Source organism: Rhipicephalus sanguineus, chromosome 2, assembly GCF_013339695.2.
Source record: "Rhipicephalus sanguineus isolate Rsan-2018 chromosome 2, BIME_Rsan_1.4, whole genome shotgun sequence".
NCBI lineage: Eukaryota > Metazoa > Arthropoda > Arachnida > Ixodida > Ixodidae > Rhipicephalus > Rhipicephalus sanguineus.
The window spans coordinates 208,895,989-208,916,010 of NC_051177.1; the positions used below are offsets into that span (position 1 = coordinate 208,895,989).

Consider the following 20,022-nt stretch of genomic DNA (forward strand, 5'->3'; position numbering starts at 1 on the left):
ATAATATATATATATATATATATATATATATATATATATATATATATATATTGAACGAAAGCCCGGCGAATATTACAGTTCTAATTATTTAGAACTTTACAGTTCTACAGTTCTAATTATTTGGGAGGGTGAATCTCAGGATCTAAATACGTTTCAGAGGTGCTTGCAGGGCTCTTCTTCGAATACGTAGTGGTGGTAAATTAGCTAACCACAAAGAATACAAGACCGCGTTAGCGTCCTTCGTTTGGTGGCAGAAGTTAACGCTGGTTATTGTTCTGTGGATGTGTGGATGTATGAGTTTGCATGTTTAAATAGGTTCCGAGCATATAGGCTAGAATCTTAAAATTTGCGGACTCATCTGAATATTCTCTTTTCAATGTCTGGCCAATTACACCGTCCACAATTACAACTCGTGCCGTTGATAGCCTAAATTTGATGTGCATATGTGCAAGCACGAACACGACTCTAATTGCACATCACATAGTCATGCCAGCGAATGATCGCTTTCAACTCTTACGCTGAAAAAATTTTCACAGATCAGGGGCGGGGAGGGGCGTGATGTTTCTATACTTTCACTACCACTATGTGCTTTAAACCAGCCATTCACTGGAAGTGCTTAGTTTTCATCGGTCTTTATCAGTGCATTACACGTTAACTTTTTTTTTTTTTTAAGTTTCACACGACCTAGTGTTATTCTCCTACTTCGAAGGAGCGCTAGTCTCAAATCACGGGGCATTGTTTTAATGAATGCGCTGAGACACTGAATTCAATATGCGATCGATGATCACTCCCGCTGAGACTTCTTTCACACACGCACACGCCCACACACACGCACTGACAGAAACAAAGTTTCTCCAGCCAAAATACGGGTTATCTAGGGCGACCTATAAGAGGATTGTTAAACGCGGTGGTCAGCTCAGCACAGCTGTCCCACAAGTATCGAAGCCATGCAATTGCTGATAGTTTTTAGCAAACAGGGCAAGTAATTTATGATTTAGCTGGGGTACGCCTCGAATTAACGTTTCCCTCACCCTTTCAAACGGGCAATCAGTTCAGGATTCAGCGTTCATCCGTATTACACTGCAACAAAGTAAACATCTCGCGCGCTCTATAGACTGTCTACAACATTATACAATGTGATCACAGCTGTGACTGACGCTGTATAGAATGCCATCTCGCTCCAAGAATCAGTGGTTATGATAATTTTAAAGAGCTAGATAGGCATCTATCATAGGAATTTAGGCATAATTACAAGCTTATACAGTTGTATATAAAGCTGTTAGCCATCAATAACGAAAAATAAGGGCATGAATCGTCACACAGGCCACTTGTGAGTTCACACTGCGTTCTCTTTTATAGTTCTGGGACTCCCTTATAGCGCACACTCAACTTTGTGCTAGAGAAAAATGCACTTGTAAATCTTTTCCTGTTGGAGATTCGGCGTTTTTGTCTTGGCAAAAGTTTTGATTCAATCTTTGGATGAGCATTCGTCGCTGTCATGTGCCATTATTTGCGTGTCGCGAGATGCACATACACGAGATAGAATTTTCACCCAGTTTAACCACATAGTGAACAACAACAGGCGCTGATATACTACAAAATATATAGAAAAAATAGCGTCGAATGACAGCAGAGACAGAGACACTGACTTCCGATGGCACGTACTTGCCTCATCCCCGGCCATTTGCCTCTACGATAATATCAAGTCCTGCCTTTGTAAAGGGCTTAATTCACCTACGGAAGATAAGTCAACTCTTTCAGCTTATACATGCAATATGGCAAATGGGATTTGTGAAAGGCCGCGCAATTCTTTTCAGCAAAGAAGAACGCAACTGCAGCAAGTAGCGACGGGTTCCTCGCCAAAAAGCGCAGATAGAGGAAAAAGGAAGTGGAGCACCGGCGGCGCATCGTGGCCTTGATGTTACGCGCGGAACTAAGACGTCGCAAGATCCGCAGGCCACTTTGGCGCGCGCTCACCGCCCAACCGAGTGACCGTTGGAGGCAGCGCGCAGGAAAAGAAAACAAGAGCGTGCGCCCGAAACGCGTAGCGCCGCCGGCGTGGCACGCAGCACAAACCAGCACGTTTCCACGATTCCGTGAACGGAACGCAGCTTCGCCACGCTTGGCTTGTCCGCTTTCTTTTTCGGGGGAGGCGAACGGTGCAAGGTGCATTTGCAATTAGGAAGAAAGGTGGGTCGTCCACGGAGCCTCCGCGACCTCACGGGTCTCCGCCGCTGCGGAGACGCTGTTGCATTAAGGACCAGGAGGGCTTTGTGGCGCGGGGCATCTCGTTGCCTCTGTTCCTGCTTTGTTAGCCGCTTTGTTTGCGAGGCTCAAGAAGCCAACGTCGAATAAGCTGGACATGCTTGGCGACTGCTTCTTGCGCTCATCGTGAGAATGCGCTCGTGCGTTGCTGGCCTCGGCCATTACTTCCCAACACTGAGCTCTGACTTATAGGGCCACGTCGTTAGTGACTGGAGGAGGAGCTCTGCTTTGTCTTCAAGAAGATTTGTATCTTCGTTGTCAAAATCCGCTCATCAGAGATATGGCCAGGCACCACTTGCGGGTCTTAAGGGTACGGAACTCCAGAGGTTCGACTTTAAAATATGCGGCGCCAGTCGACTGCAGCTGGAATCACTGCAAACTGATGTAGAGCCGGAACTGCTACACTGCCTGTATCCAAATGTGGCACCGCGATATCGATCGCCATTTTGATCACAGAAAACGCTCTCTGTTATAAGCCTTTGACAGGGATCACGAATTTGTCTACCAATACTTCAAAAATATCGCTTCGACGTACATTCGCACGCCGAGTGAAAATTTACGGGTGACGAATGCCGCCGGTCCTGGGGGTGATAGACCATAGCTCCAGTGTCATAAACTTTCGCAGCACGCGTATTTTTCTGTGAATCTTTTCTTGATAAACATGTAGCGCTCAAAACATCCGATTCGGTACTATGGGGCTACTGCAAGCGTAACTGGAAATCCACGTGCGTCGAGAACAATCAAATTTCGTTGTGCACAGAAAAAACGCCCACCCACACACGCACACACACACACACACGCAGAGAATAGGCTGCATAAAGCTTCGGGTTCTACTGAAAGGCGCAGACGTTGATCACATACGGACATGCGGGGCCTTTAGTATCCAGGGGATCTCAGTAAAATGGAGAACCCGCCGTTGTAAACTGCAAGTCCTAAAACATGGTTCCTGGTCTAGAGCTTTCTCCTTCAAGACTTTCCGAAATTGATGCGCGCCGCCTTTCTTCATCACTTGCTAGGAAGTCATTCTGTGGTTTCAAGACGGAGACACTCGGAGAGCATTCGATGGCTTCTTGGATTCGTCGGTCCTGTCTATCCTTGAGAAGGTCGTCGTTCGCGTTGGAGCTCAGTCTTCTTTCAGCAAGGCTTCTTCCTTCGCCGCGGCAGCCTCCATGGCCGACTTCTTTCTATACGCAGCTACGTAGAAGTTGAGGAAGAGCGCAAGACCGAGCAAACCCTGCGGTAGAGCCAGGTAGATGAAGAATCGCGGGTAGCCGCAGTCGTAGAACAGCGGGATGAGTCCATGCACGATGATGATGAGATGCTGAGCAATTTGTGCACGCGTCAGGTACTTCTTCCACCACAGGTACTTGCGGTACTCGGGACCACAGGCTGCCAGAAAGTAGTAGAAGTACATCACGGTGTGAATGGAGCTGTTGATGATGACGCCGAATAAGGACTGGCCGTCGCCGCCGAGCGTGTACCAGAGCCAGCCGTTGGCCACGATGAGCGCGTGGTGTAGAGTATGCTGAAGCGTGATCTGGCTGTACTTCTTGCGCAGTACGAAGAAAAAGGTGTCCATGAAATCGGCAACCCGCACAAAGAAGTAGAAGTATCCCCACCAGAGGATCTTCATGGATTTCTCGTCGGTCGCGTACGTCATGCCTTGGCAGAATAAGTTGTAGTCGCCGCCGAGGTACGAGTACTTCAGGAAGTGGTAGCCGAAGATAATGTTGAGCACAATCATGGCTATGTTGTAGACCTTGATGACGCCACGCAGGTCGTACGGCTTCCGGCCGGCCATGAGGCGCGGCCCACCGCGGTACACGATGTACAGGTATCCTCCCACGACCAGAGTGATGAAGAACGGATTGCCCAGCAGGAACCAGTCGCGGGTCCGCGGGTCCGACCGCGGATACAGGGGACGACTCCACCGGCTGAACTCCCCATAGTCACTGGTGGAGATCTTCTCGAAGCCCGACGTGGCCATCGTAGCTGCCTATCTGAAATTCTGTGTTGGCTATAGATTCGGATAGTCCGCACACTCAAATTCTGGCTACCCCTAGCTTCAGCGGAGTGACACCTGCCCCGGCGGAGGCTGATCGGTTTCAAGGGGGCCCTGTGCGCGCGAGACCGCCTTTAAATAAACAAACGGGGGAGGGAAGAGGATGATGGGGCGGTAACGGTGAGTGTAGGAGAGGGCGGCACTCGCCGGGTGAGGACGAAGGAAATAACTCCTCGTTTTCGGCACTTGCTCGGAGACGGCCGCTTTCTCGCGGAAAACACAAAGGAACAGAGAGAGAATTTTCAGAGAGAACCGCCGCGGTCGCCACGCCGAGAGAGTGTTGTTGCGCACCCAATAGACGATATAAGGGGGAGATGTGGGTCACCCTTGGGAGGAAGAAACATTGCGGGTCTTTTTATAGGTGGCGGTCCTCTCGCCCGCGCGGTCCGGTACGCGGATAGCGATACAGTGCCGGACGAAGCAATAAGCGGCTTCGCGTCGGCCGCCGCGAACTGGAATCCGCGTGCATCGTTTACGGCGAGCTCCTCTCCCCCTTTTCCACGCTCTTTAGCGGTGCGCCGTGCGCACTCCCGCTTCTCGAGAGGCGTTGTTGTTGTTTGCGGCCCTCGCAGTTTTTCGGCGGGTGGTCAGGCCTCGGAAAGTCTCAAGTTCCAGCCATCGCCGAAGGGGGGCGAAAAAATCGACCCCGTCGCAGCTAACAAACAAACCATAGTGGCTCCGTTCAAATCTGCCCTCGGCAACGCCAAAAAATCCGCCAGAGGCGCCGTAATAAAAGCAATATTTAAGAGAAATACAGCTATCATTGCCGCATAAAAGTGCTTTTTCTTGTGTAACTGAAAGTAATGTTTGAATGATGAGTAAATTTGTTGTTCAGTGATTGAAAACATCTCTGCCTTGTCGCTCACCGCTGACGGCCAGCGCGCGGTAGCGAGCAAGCGAACCGTCGCTGCGACCAGTGACGAAGCGCAAAAAGTGCGCCGCTGCGTCTCGGGTGCCGCAGATAACGCGCAGAATATGCGCAGTTATCGTCCGATGGTTGGCAGCTGGTTTGTCGCTCCCCGTTTTCTTGCGAATTCTATCGTTAATGTTGTCTAAAATACGCATGAAAGTTTTTTAATTCACCGATGTAATCATATTGCAATTATGGTGGGCAGTCGGTGTGCTACTGTATGGTGCTGCAGGAGCTGCGATACCAGCGAAGGCGTCAGTTTCCACAGGTTCCTCGAGGATGGCAGGTACACGTACCTTCAAGCTCAGCGTTTTTCTTTCTGCTTTGTGACCTCGTTAGCATATCACACTTCACTGTTCTCGCTTTTGAGTTGTATGCTAACACGTGTGGACAAAGCTGCTATTTCACTTGTACTTGCAAGTCTGGTGGGCTCAAATGAACGAGTGAATTATGCGATGGCATGAGCACGACTTGGCCAGACTGTTGATGAAGCCTACTTTCCAGCGGCGATGTCACAATAAAAGAATGACCGGTATAGAAAATCGTTTCTCCCTTCTCTGTATTTCTGCACTTCTTTGAGGCCTTGCATATATCCCATTTATGGGTTGTTTCATCGGTATCACGTGTTAAAATGCTCATGTTTTCTGCCATTCTGTAGGCATCCACTATAATGTGATTTCTTTGCGTGAACCTGCTTGGTATTCTCAGCCTGACCGCAATACGTTGTAATAACAATAAACCCGGGGGTCTTCAGGCGTACTCGTTGAAAGCAAGTACTAAAAACTGTAGCAAAAAAAAATGGTGATGCTTTACGCCTGTCCTACAATACAAGTTGGTTATTGTGAGCGCTAGCTGACGGTGGAAACGGGCAACAAACGTCATCTAATTTGTTTTGTCTCTTTGAAGTACCGCGAAGGCTAGTCGTTTACGAGCTCACGATGTCTGAACAAGGGCCTTTTACCGCTTGCTCACTGTCAATAAAGATTATCGTTTCTTCTACTCACTCGTGAATTGTTCTTACTGGTGCCAGTTGCCAATGTATGCCTTTCGGTTCCATGTAACCTTCGTACGCACAGGTACTGCGTTCCGAAGGGCGCTTTGGCATGCTGCTCGGCGCATCGACGCGCTCAAAACAAGCGGGCGAAAGATAACGAGACCTCCGTAGCCTTACACGAGTCCCGGCCTCTTTCGTCCACTTATGTTTAAAAAGGATAGAATAAAAAACCAGCCGAGGCACCCGCGTATGCGCATACGCACCAGGTACGGAATAAAAAAGGCAGCCATTTGCTTTTTTCTACCTAAATAAACAATAAATTTTGTTTTCCGCTTCCTGTTTACGCAGCGCCATCTCTTGGGTGCCTTCGGTAGTTCCATGCGCTACCGCTGCTTATCTTTCGTACCGTTGTCAAGGCTACAGTTTCCCTTCTCTAAACTGGTTCTTTATTCTATGGGGTGGTCGTTGCCTTAGTCGTTTACATAGTTGAGCGAGAGAGGGCGCATCGGCTTGCCCGTTCCCGATAGCATCGAGAACGTGCTGCCGGTGCCCGAAGCCATCGCCTTGGCACAGTGGCGCGGAAAGGTGCGGACCGGGTTTAGAGATATGCAGCTATAGTTGCGCCCGGGACGGAAAAAGGAAGAGATGATAAAGTGAGTGGAAGTGTAGGCATTCCTCTCCAAGCGGGAAGGATCCTACTACTTGATTTCAGAGCTGGCTAACGCGCCCGCGCCTGCAGAAGCTGTAAGCACGAGCAGCCCTTAAATATAGGCCCCTTTATCGCGTGCAAGACGGGAACGATGGGGGAAACGGTACCTCGCTACGGTTATACAGCAAACCGGCCAGTCAGCCGCTGTAATATGTTACACGGTAACCATGTCCGAGTTTGTTTATAGCCGTACGTACCCAATGTCAATGCCGCCCGCTACCGCGTCGTGATTGCTACTGAACGCGATGCGGAGCACAGCTCAGTAATGGGTCTCCGTGTCCTAGGTGATTTGCATCCATAACAGGATGCCTTGTTTGGAATGAAAAGATACTTTCTTAGCCATAATGCTTTCCCCACATTCATTTCGAATTTTTAAAGTGTAAAAAAAGCTAGGCCTTCCCTGACGATATGCGAAAGGATGAATAGACGGGGCTTCCACACTAAAAAATTACTTTCAGTGGTTTCATAGGAAAGTGAGTTGAATAGAAAACAGAGATAATGTACGCACTAACATTGCAATATCCGAGAGTTTATTATAGCGTTTAGGATACCTCGTACTTCTTAGGGTGTGCAGATTTGTATTTTTCGATTGTACTTTCATATGTACACTACTATTTGTTAGTGTGGAGAGCACAAAGCAGTTATATGAATGGCATCTATGCGACGGCGAGGTGTTCGACTATTCAATACATCGAAACAGTACGCACGTTATTCATTATTACTGATGGGCTAGATACAGCGTTCTTAAAACACTTAAAAGCACGGAGCAATAATCCGGGCACCTCGACAAAACACGAGAAATTCAGAAATCGACACCAACACAGAAACTAAGGTTACAGTGTTGGCTAGTGTAAAAGCTACATCAAACTTCGGCTCAAGAACTATTAGTTATCTGGACATTTGTTTATGTAATATGCACGCGAACACTGTTAACCAAGCAAACAAATGTAAGAGAAATCACACGTGAACATTTGCAATACAACGCATATATTCTTAGTGCGAACTGTGACATGAAGGGTAAAAGTTTTCTTTTTGTTGCTCATCCTTATTAGTACAAAAGTAGGGGAATTGTCCGAGGGACTCGTTTTCTGTTTTATACACCACTAATGAAACCGACAGGCAATTAATCAAGGGAAAGCATAGGGGCATTGTTTGTGGTTTCTTAACTGCGTTGTAATGATTGTCACTCAAACTGAAAGAAAAAAAGTCGACGAAAAATCACCCTTTCCGTCGGTGGGATCCCTGGTATTAAGCACACATTCCCAGGTACACATAAATACCCTACAAAAAAGTAGACGAGGGTGCACCCTCCGTTGTTGCTCAATTGTATAGAGCATCGAACGCGTAATTCGAAAATTGTGCGTTCGGATCCTACCGACGGAAAGGGTGATTTTTCCTCAGCTTTATTTCCTTTCAGTTTAAGTGACAGTCATCACAATACATTTAAGAAACCACAAATAATGGCCCCTATGCTTTCCTTGGAATTGTCGGTCCGTTTAATTAGTCATCCTTATTAGCAATGTCGTCCGTTCTATGGTAAGCCGTATTTTACTACTGCTACATTACGCGTCGTTACTGTCCTTTACATGTGTCGCATTCTGACGTTTATTTTTTGTTGGTAACCGCTGATGCATTGCTTACTGTGCTACGCCTTATTTGAGGATGCGGACGGCTGGTTCCGAAGAAGTGAACTTACGGTCTGGAACGTTACATCTTCCTCTTGTTTTGCCTTGCGGGGAAACGGTGTACATGATCAAGCAAATGAAACGTCACGTCAATAGAAAAAAATGCCAGGCCTGCGCGGAGCCCTGTCACAGCCCTGTCTCGCTGACGACCGTTGTTGGGGCGCTAGCGGCAAGCGCAGTTGCAAGGTAACCACTGCGTCATGAATCGCCATAATTTTGCGAAATGCACCAAGCCATTCCGCGGAGAAGCGAGGTACCCACTACGCGTCTCTATGGCGTTATGTTCACTTTGTTGATACCGTGGCTGATGACGACGAAAAGTTGTAGCTGAGCCCTTTGTAATGGGTGGATAGCATTAAACCACCAACTCGTTGCGCAATTCCCGTTGTGTGATGCCTGGTGTTATACTACTGTTCTACCACGCTATATTGTCACGTGGTCGTGACGTCGACGAAGACAGCAGTCAGCAGGTCCAAGATGAAACTGTTTATTTGGCGGAACTTGTGGCCGGGAAACTGAAAGTCAAACTACAGCAATACACTGATAGCGGCGAACAGAGCGTCGACCGTCGATCAAGTCCTCATGCCAGGGATGCGCCGTCTTTTATACATCACGCATCGAACTTTCCAGTCTTAACACTGCTTGTTACGCAACACTGGAATAATCTAGACTATTCGCGTCCTGCGTGCAATTTTAACAAAATGATCTACTACACTCACGAAGCTTCTCGAACACTGCGGCGCGGTCAGTGTCGAGCGTTGATAACCGCCCTTGCTGGTCAAACTTCAATACACCAAAATAAAAGAAGAAGCGGGCGTGCCAATATTACATCTGTTAACGTGATTCCCTGCCCGACGTGATGCCTGCATATGGTCTTTTTGCGGGAATGTTTCAAGCACCGGCGTGGCTGTGTGGTAGAATACTCGACTACCACGCAGAGGGTGTGTGGTTGAAATCCCACTCGATCCCGGATTTTCTCTCTCATTATGAGCGATAGCGGTAACGGACAACTATGCCACCAAGGTCGACTGTTCCTGTTTTCTCTTTCGCCGTAAAAACTGCCTTCCCGTTCGCCTCCACGCGCGATGGTCATACACATCCTCTTGACGATGGCCGAAATCTTGCAACTGGTCTTGGAGTTTTAGAACTTCCGCTTCTGACGTTATTTTGAAAGCTGAAAGGAAGGTATTGATTACCATCAATGTTTCTTTTCATCGAAACTTATATCGATTTGAAAGCACACCACTGATAGCAGGGCTCTTCGGTGAAGACAGCGAGCCTCCTCAGCTTGCCTCTAAGTTCTTACAACGCAAAAAAAAAAAAAAGCATTTTGTACAGCATTCACTGCAGAATCGTTAAAGGTCAGTTTTGTTGAAAATGTTAGCTACGAGAATGTCAGAGATACTGCATGTTTTCCGGTTTGATTATTTTTTCTCAATAATTACCAAACTTCAAGAATGAGAAAGAAGTGAAGAGCCAAGTGAAAATTAATTCCACGCACCTTTGTTTTTTTTCCTTTTTTATATATTATTATTCTCACAAAATTAGCTTGTAAAAAATCTTTTTGTTAAACAAAATAGAAAATTATTCTCATTACAAGTTTTTAAATAATTTTTTTCTAAGCTACTCGATTCTTGGCCAATCCCCCTGAGTGGGTGTGAGCCAGCAGTACAGGATCTACATCTACATCTACATTAGCAACTGTCAGCTGTCATTGTGAAGCAACAACAATAGCAACAAAAACAACAACAACAACAACAGCAACAACAACAAAAATATATACGATAGCAGTGAAGTAGACCCTAAAGTAAAGTTACATTTTGATATGTTTAGGGGTATCTGAGCACTGAAGTTCTAATTACCTGTCTAAATTATAATCGTTCAGTGTACTGCGGAAATTACCTCCTTTGTGTGTGCGCTGTTCAGTGAGTGAAAATTATCTGCATAAGACTAAGCGTAGCAAGACGCCCGGCACATCGAAACGCGAATTTTTGCTGATATAGCACCGGAATTCCTTTTGTTGTATTTCATGAGATGTGCGCACAGTTTGTGCGCACATCTGGTTTTATTGTTTTTATCAAGTGTTCAGCCTAAATTGCTTTGCATCCGAATGAACCATTCGTGCGACAGCTCACGTGCCAAGATAAGCATACGGCAACGAATTTGATGGTCGCGCGTGAGAACGCAGCCACGAGCGAAACGTGCCGAAAACAAGCCTGCCAAGTGAGTGAATTCGATCCGCCAGTCAGGCGGAAGAGAAATATGAAATTGCCACTGAAATCAACCCGCGCTCTATCTATCGTTAGCCGCTGCAAACATGCCGTGTCCAGCGCTTGGCGGCGCAGGCGTCAGTCGAAGCCGGTCGAGGCCACGAGGCGGAGCGTTCGAGTTAACCGTGCTGACGGCTGTACCTTGAAAAATGCTGAATTGTCCTGGTGCTTATGAAATGTATCCCGTGTAAGCTCCGAGTATCAAAAAAGAGAAAAAGAAGGGAAGAATAAGAAAACGCAAAGAAAAAGTCACACCATCTCCCGCTAAAGGAGACCATGAGGCGATGCGAAGCAGCGTTTCGGCATGTCGAGCCCTCGTTTCAGAGGGGGAGTGGAAAGGGGGAAGGGACAGAGAGAGGGGAGCGGAGAGGGGGAGGGGAGGCGTGTGGAGAGGGTTTGCGCATGCACAGTAAAGGTGGTCATCCCGCACACCACCGGTAAGAACGCCGCCATAAGATGCTTCACATTTAAAATATCTGCCCGGTTCTCGGTGTATCCCATTCATGGGGTAGGTGCCAGTAATTTTTAGGGCACCATCATCATCAAAGCCAAGTACGCCCCGTTTCATTCATTTCCGCGCAGTGAGTTTTTCATGACGCAAGCGGCGAGACAGACTGCTTGAATTTCGCGTCCGCATGGCATAATGTGGCCGGAGACGTCGCTATAGGGTCTTCTCATATCGCCGCGTCGACAGTTTCTTTTTACGGTGTAGGACCTTACCTCCCGAGGCATGACTGCGTGCCTCAGAGCGACATAACGCTACAAAATAAAAATATCCAGCGAGCAAAACAGGCACACAAGGAAGGCAGGCGGGACACGGAAGGCCGTATGTCGCTCCCGTTTGCCTTCCTCGTGGCTGCTGTGTCTGCCGCGGGTGATTTCTCCCTTTCCTTGGGAAGATGCGCCGCCACCGACAGGGCGTATGCCTAATGTTGGTTCGACAGGACGGAATTGCAGATAGACGTCGTGCCAATCGGTGCGGACAAATGTCGTGCGTGAAACAAGCGTAGGGACCGTACGTAGGAAAAATCAGAAGGCTGAATTAATGTTTTAGCAAGGTGCAGCCGCGTTAAATTGCCTAAGTTAGCGCTACGCGAAAGCCACTTCCGCCTGCGACGTATATTTTTACGCGTGCGCGATAAAAATGCGTGTTCACTAAAAGTGTGACGGCAGCAGATCATAAAACTGGTAATTCAAATGAGACTTGGAAAGCAACAAAGAACGATGCAACAAAGCAACAACCGCATACATGACGGAAGTACAAGCTCGTCGTTGGAGGGCAGTGTGCGAACACGCACTCCCTAATGCGCACTCCGAACACTACGAGTGTTTAACAGAATGCGCGCAATAAGGTCTGTGCCTTATGTAATGGGTAGCATGCTTTAAACCTCCTGAATGCGCGAGAACCTTTTTCGAAGCTGCGATGCACCAACTACGGGGTCTTAAGGGAATACGCGCAGTAATGTGTGTGCCTTTTGTAATGGGTGGCTGTCTTTCAACCACCAAGTCGTTATGATTATTGACGTGGTGTGACGCCCGATGGCAATGTACGCTTGTACCACGCAATATTGGACAGATTTAGTTGAGCGTCCGCAACAACGTACGGGCGCAGCCTGCAATAGGAAATGGCTGGCAGGCTGCGTCCGTACGTTGTTATGGGCGCCCAACTAAATCTGTCTATTACTGCCATATTACATCTCGTACTGTGACACCTGTATGCAGGATGCGTATTTTTGGGAAGCATCAAAGTTACTTTCAGTGCAGATCAAAGCAGAGGCGTGGCTGTGTGGTAGAACACCTGCTTGCCACGCAGACGGCCTGGGTTCGATTCTCACTCGGACCCAACATTTTTATTATATTTTATTTGAAGCTTTTTCGATTTTGCGGTCACGGACAAGATGATGATTTTTCGCTCACAACCAACGGTGCCGGCGCCGACGCCGACGGCGGAATTTCTGCGATACGAGCTCTTTAACCTTCTCTTGCGTTGCCGTACATTAACCACGAATCTCAACCAACTTGCCCACTGCTCGTATAAAGAACAACTCGATCTTAAAACAACTCCTCCTATGGCGCACGTCCGAAAAAAAAAAAAAAACTTATCTTTTCAAGTGTAACCTTCAATTGGTGTTTTGTGAACATGTTCGCTCAAACATTTAGTGATTTTGCTTTCGTTATTGGCGCTCGTGCCCCACTACGTCGGTTGGCTGGGCAGGAAAAAGAAGGTGCCAAGGCATTCTTTGTGATTTCCCTTTTGAGTTAGCGCTCGTGCTGCGCAAGTCATTCTGTCCGTCGCGTGTCGGCCACATTAAGACACGGGACGACAGCAACCTCCAGCAGAGAGCACATGGGCAGCCGATATTCTAGACGGCACTAAAAGATAAATACGAAGTGGTGCATGCCATGTAATGAGTAATGTCAAATATTACAGCGGAAGGATGTGTGCCGACGGAAGAGAAGCGTAGTGTAGCATGGCCAGTAATAAGACAGCCGTGATGAACTTGAGAAATCTGCACTTACAAAATAGGTCCCGCTGGGCAAAACGTGCGTATTTCGAGAAAGCTGCGTCAACCATTCATCCTACCAGAGCGTATATATCGACTGATAAGTGATTATCATGCCAACCATATTGTCTATCAGTCAATGACAATTTTGTTGCGGCTATCTTAGGTTAATATGCACGGCTCGCGATTTATTCACCGGTAGTTCAATAGAAGCGCTCCCGATGGTGTACCACGTGCTAATCGTTGGCAGGAAACACCGCCGCATGTAATCACCGGTATTCTAGCAGATGTCACTCGCAGCACCCGCAAGATTTTGGCTTCTTCAAGTGGGCACTCCATAGAGCGTGGCGCAATGCGAAACAATACATATGGACTGGCACAAATAAAGAGGAGGGACAAGTCTAAGCGTTTCTTCTCGTCTATTTGCCTTGTCTCTTCATTTTTATACACTTTCTTGTTTGTCCTCATCCTGAACCACAACTAGCACAATCTGCCACCTTTCTCAGGCCCTATGCTGTATCGACGCCGTCGAGTTGCACAAGCATTGAGTCCAATTAGAAATAATGTGTCCACTTATGTCCCGTATACGGACCGCACCAGTATATGGACAGTTCTCCTAATACAAAAAACAAGAAACAGCGCTTTCCAATTCACATGCTGCGTTTACTCATCTTGATTCTGAGAATAAGGCACGCTATGTGAACGAGCGTTATTTCACGACAGTAGGGCACGAATTATTAACAGCAACGCTGTTAAGGCTAGCGATCCTGTGTGGTTCCTTATTCGTCTTGTCTATTTCGCGCTGTTTTTACCTTTTACAAGGCTAGCCGTAATTTGTGCGCCCTGCGGGTATGTTCTGTGCGGCCTACGCGAAAACTACCATCATCATAAACGGGTATGTGCCACAGGAATTTGGTGAATCCCACTACTATCATCATAAACGGGTATGTGCCACAGGAATTTGGTGAATCCCACTACTCACCACAGGTCCACTAAAAATGAACAAGAAAGCTATCGTCATCAAACGGGTATGCGGAAATAAGACAAGCCCCAAGAGTGAACTCGACAAGCTGCCGGCCCAGTCTACCTACAACCACAGTCCTTCAATACTTTTGAGGGACTATGACTATGCTTTTGAGGGACAAAGCTATTGAGGGACTATGCTACAACCTAGCTACAACTATAGTCCCTCAATAGCTTTTCTGGTCACGAAACTGCCGCCTCAGTTTAATATAGAGCTAGCGGCGGCCGCTAGGGGCGCCACAGTAAAAGAAAGGCCACCCAGCGGAGCGGCCGCCGTAGGCGACGCCTGTATTTTTTATTCTCTCGTACGTCGCGGCCGAAAGCCCCACTCTTTTTAGACAATATTTACATTCTATTTTGTTGTAACAACTATGCGAACTAAACCTGGAACTACTGAGAATGTTTTCTTACCGAAGACAAGGCGCATACAAAAAGTAAACAATCTCAAGTTCAGCTGGCGGCTCAATGTGTCAGCAGACGACGCGCATAGACCTTTTGCTACTGCGAAATTTGTCCTTAGCTGTCCCAACAGGCCTCAAAACAAAAAGAAAGAAACTTTGACGTTACTGTGATGCGCTGTACACAGAATGAGACATCAGCGGCGTTACCATTAAATGCCTGACAACCTGAGCTCACTGTTATTTCCCGAACTTCTGATTGCACACGTGTCGTTCCAGCAGTGGTTGCGGATTAATTTTACGTAACATAAAATGTTCTAGGACGTGAGCTTGCATTTGCCGGTAGTCTGTTCGGAGCAGATACATCGGCAGATCGTACCGTCAAGAAACACTTGCTTGATGGGAAGTGTTGTCGTCTTCAGGGGGGCGATCGGAGATCTGTTCGTTCCGCTTGTTCGTTCTCCTGGGGAAGAACAAGCGCGCTGATTGGCTGAAGCGGGAGATGCCACTCAAGGCCGGGGGCTGTCACCATTTTTTTTTGCTTGATCTTTTCTTTTTGGGTGACGTCATATCGCGGCATAACGAGTAGGGTGATCGGAGATCTCTGTTCTGCGCCGTTCGTTCTGTACCCATTCTGGCGGCATACGCGATTGGTCGAAGCCGGAAAAAAACACGTCTCTGAGAGGCGTAGCCATTTTTCTTTTTGCTTGATCTTTTATTTTTTGGTGACGTCATACCGCGTCATAACGAGCATGTCGTCTGCTACAAACGAACGGAGCGCGAGACCGTTCGCACGCGTTCTCTCGAGCGAACAAACGGCTTCGCACGGCATGATGCGGCGGTTGCGGCTGCCGCAACAGCTGATTTTGAGAAAATGGCGCTTGCGACCTGTACTTCTCTTGCGGTTGGAGGTGCGAGATGCGTTTGAAGACATGAGCGAGTGCGGCGTCGCTTTCTGTTCTCGAAACGAACAGTGCGAACAAAATGAACGGGCCTGCCACTGGGCTGTGGTCTTACGCGCAGGGACTTCTTAGTTCAAAAGCGCTACCAGTTACTTCCACGTGTCGTCCCCATAGGTCGGCACTGTAAGAGAATACTCACTCACACTCACTCACCCCAATTTCTTCAGCCTTCGCACTCACTCACGTTCACACTCACGCCTACTCACACTCATAGGCACTCACTCGCGTTCATACTCACGCCCACTCACACTCATAGGCACTCACTCACGTTCATACTCACGGCTACTCACACTCATAGGCACTCACTCACGTTAATACTCACACTTACTCACACATATAGGCACTCACTCGCGTTCATACTCACGCCTACTCACACTCATAGGCTCTCACGTTCATACTCACGCCCACTCACATTCATAGGCACTCACTCACGTTCATACTCACGCCTACTCACACTCATAGACACTCACTCACCTTCATACTCACACCTACTCACACTCATAGGCACTCACTCACGTTCATACTCACACCTACTCACACTCATAAGCATTCACTCATGTTCATACTCACACCTACTCACACTCATAGGCATTCACTCACGTTCATACTCACACCTACTCACACTCATAGACACTCACTCACGTTCATACTCACGCCTACTCACACTCATAGGCACTCACGCCTACTCACACTCATAGGCACTCATTCACGTTCATACTCACGCCTACTCACACTCATAGACACTCACTCACCTTCATACTCACACCTACTCACACTCATAGGCACTCACTCACGTTCATACTCACACCTACTCACACTCATAAGCATTCACTCATGTTCATACTCACACCTACTCACACTCATAGGCATTCACTCACGTTCATACTCACACCTACTCACACTCATAAGCATTCACTCATGTTCATACTCACACCTACTCACACTCATAGGCACTCACTCACGTTCATACTCACGCCTACTCACACTCATAGACACTCACTCACCTTCATACTCACACCTACTCACACTCATAGGCACTCACTCACGTTCATACTCACACCTACTCACACTCATAAGCATTCACTCATGTTCATACTCACACCTACTCACACTCATAGGCACTCACTCACGTTCATACTCACACCTACTCACACTCATAAGCATTCACTCATGTTCATACTCACACCTACTCACACTCATAGGCACTCACTCACGTTCATACTCACGGCTACTCACACTCATAGGCACTCACGTTAATACTCACACTTACTCACACATATAGGCACTCACTCGCGTTCATACTCACGCCTACTCACACTCATAGGCTCTCACTCACGTTCATACTCACGCCCACTCACATTCATAGGCACTCACTCACGTTCATACTCACGCCTACTCACACTCATAGACACTCACTCACCTTCATACTCACACCTACTCACACTCATAGGCACTCACTCACGTTCATACTCACACCTACTCACACTCATAAGCATTCACTCATGTTCATACTCACACCTACTCACACTCATAGGCATTCACTCACGTTCATACTCACACCTACTCACACTCATAGACACTCACTCACGTTCATACTCACGCCTACTCACACTCATAGGCACTCACGCCTACTCACACTCATAGGCACTCATTCACGTTCATACTCACGCCTACTCACACTCATAGACACTCACTCACGTTCATATTCACGCCTACTCACACTCATAGGCACTCACTCACGTCATATTCACGCCTACTCACACTCATAGGCACTCACTCACATTCATACTCACACTTACAGGCACTCACTCACGTTCATACTCACGCCTACTCACACTCATAGACACTCACTCACCTTCATACTCACACCTACTCACACTCATAGGCACTCACTCACGTTCATACTCACACCTACTCACACTCATAAGCATTCACTCATGTTCATACTCACACCTACTCACACTCATAGGCATTCACTCACGTTCATACTCACACCTACTCACACTCATAGACACTCACTCACGTTCATACTCACGCCTACTCACACTCATAGGCACTCACGCCTACTCACACTCATAGGCACTCATTCACGTTCATACTCACGCCTACTCACACTCATAGACACTCACTCACGTTCATATTCACGCCTACTCACACTCATAGGCACTCACTCACGTTCATATTCACGCCTACTCACACTCATAGGCACTCACTCACATTCATACTCACACTTACAGGCACTCACTCACGTTCATACTCACGCCTACTCACACTCATAGGCACTCACTCACGTTCATACTCACACCTACTCACACTCATAGACACTCACTCACGTTCATACTCACGCCTACTCACACTCATAGGCACTCACGCCTACTCACACTCATAGGCACTCACTCACGTTCATACTCACGCCTACTCACACTCATAGACACTCACTCACGTTCATATTCACGCCTACTCACACTCACAGGCACTCACTCACATTCATACTCACACTTACAGGCACTCACTCACGTTCATACTCACGCCTACTCACACTCATACTCACTCACTCACGTTCATACTCACGCTTACTTACACTCATAGACACTCATTCAAGTTCATATTCACACTTACAGGCTCTCACTCACGTTCATACTCACACCTACTCCTGCTCATAGGCGCTCACTCACGTTCATACTCACGCCCACCAACACCCACTGATCGGCATACTCACACCCATACTCGCGCCTACTCACACCCAGTGAAGTTCATACTCACGCTTCCTCACACTCATAGGCACTCACTCACGTTCATGCTCACACGTCACGACCATTGGTACTCACTCGTGTTCATACTAACGCCCGCTCAGACTCATAAGTGTTCACTCACTTTCAGTAACGCCTCTCACACTCATTGGTACTCACTCACGTTCATACTCACGTGCACTGGCTATCATACCTACTCACTCACGTTCACACTCACACGTACACACACTCATAGCACTTACTCACGCTCTTACTCACATATACTCCTACTAACTCACGTTCACACTCACGCCATCTCACACTCATAGGCACTCACTCACGTTCATACTTACGCCCACTTACGCTCATAAGTAATCACGTTCACACTCAAGGGTACTCACACTTATGGGCACTCGCTCACGTTTATACTCATACCTGCTCATACCCATCGGTACTCACCGACCCATTCACACTGGTAAGTACTGACTCACACCTACTCACACCGGTGCTCACGTTCATACTGACACCTACTCACAGCCATTTGTACTCACGTTCACTCATGTCTACTCACTCCCATGGGTACTCACTCACATTCATACTCACACCTATTACACTCGTATGTTGCCTTCATACTCATGCCTTCTCATATCCCTCGTCACTCACTCATACTCACACTCACGCCTTTGAAATGAGTCTCATGAAAGAACATGCCAAGCTTTCCGCTCTACTTACACTCACATGCGGCCCCTGATGTCCATATTGAAGTACACTCCCGTTCACAGATTCTCGCGTTTACACGTCCAATAGCTCCCATCTTCGATCATTACCACTCACACCTAAAGTCCCTAGAATTTTCCTTTTTACTTAAGTACCAACAGCTGCCACCTTTCCCGGCCCTCTCTCACGCGCAGCTGGCGTCCGACGCCATTTTCTTCCTAACTTCGAAGATTTACAAAGCCATGTGCGTCTAAGTACATTAGCCACGCATCTTTCAGCGGACAATATGCTAACGCGACGCGCCTTTCTCCTCCCGTCAACCCCCTGTCATTAGTGAACGGGGGACGCGTTTCACCGGGTGCTGGAAAAAGCGTTAGGAAGAACATGGCTACCGAAAACGAGCGTTAGCCAATGAGATTCGTCGACGACGCTTCAATGGTTGTCGGTACTTAAGAAAGAACAGAGAAAAATCTAGGGACTTTACTCATACCTACTCAACCTCGCCGGGTCTCATTCACATCTCTCTGTCACACTGGACAAAAGTTTTGTATGCATTCGCATCCTAGATGATCATCTCTCATATATTCTCGTTATATCCGAACGTGCAGATTTGTAAGTTTGTAATGGATAGTCTCAGGGACAAACCGCGGATGTTAACACTGGTTCAAGGGAAATGTGCTATGTATATGTATTATTTTTTTTATTTGAACTTTATTCAGACAGACATCGTCTGGGATAAAGGGGCTAAAGGCCGATGCAACTCCCTGACAAAGGCCCCCCTACTCTTACATTGC

General features: G+C 47.5%; 1 protein-coding gene across 1 annotated transcript; it reads right to left on the minus strand.

Annotated features, from left to right (window-relative positions):
* Positions 1 to 3,373: 3,373 nt before the first annotated feature.
* LOC119381463 (elongation of very long chain fatty acids protein AAEL008004) lies at positions 3,374 to 4,260 on the minus strand. Its single transcript, XM_037649268.2, has one exon. It carries the CDS (start codon positions 4,250 to 4,252, stop codon positions 3,389 to 3,391), a length of 864 nt encoding a protein of 287 aa, XP_037505196.1. The 5' UTR covers positions 4,253 to 4,260; the 3' UTR covers positions 3,374 to 3,388.
* Positions 4,261 to 20,022: the final 15,762 nt, after the last annotated feature.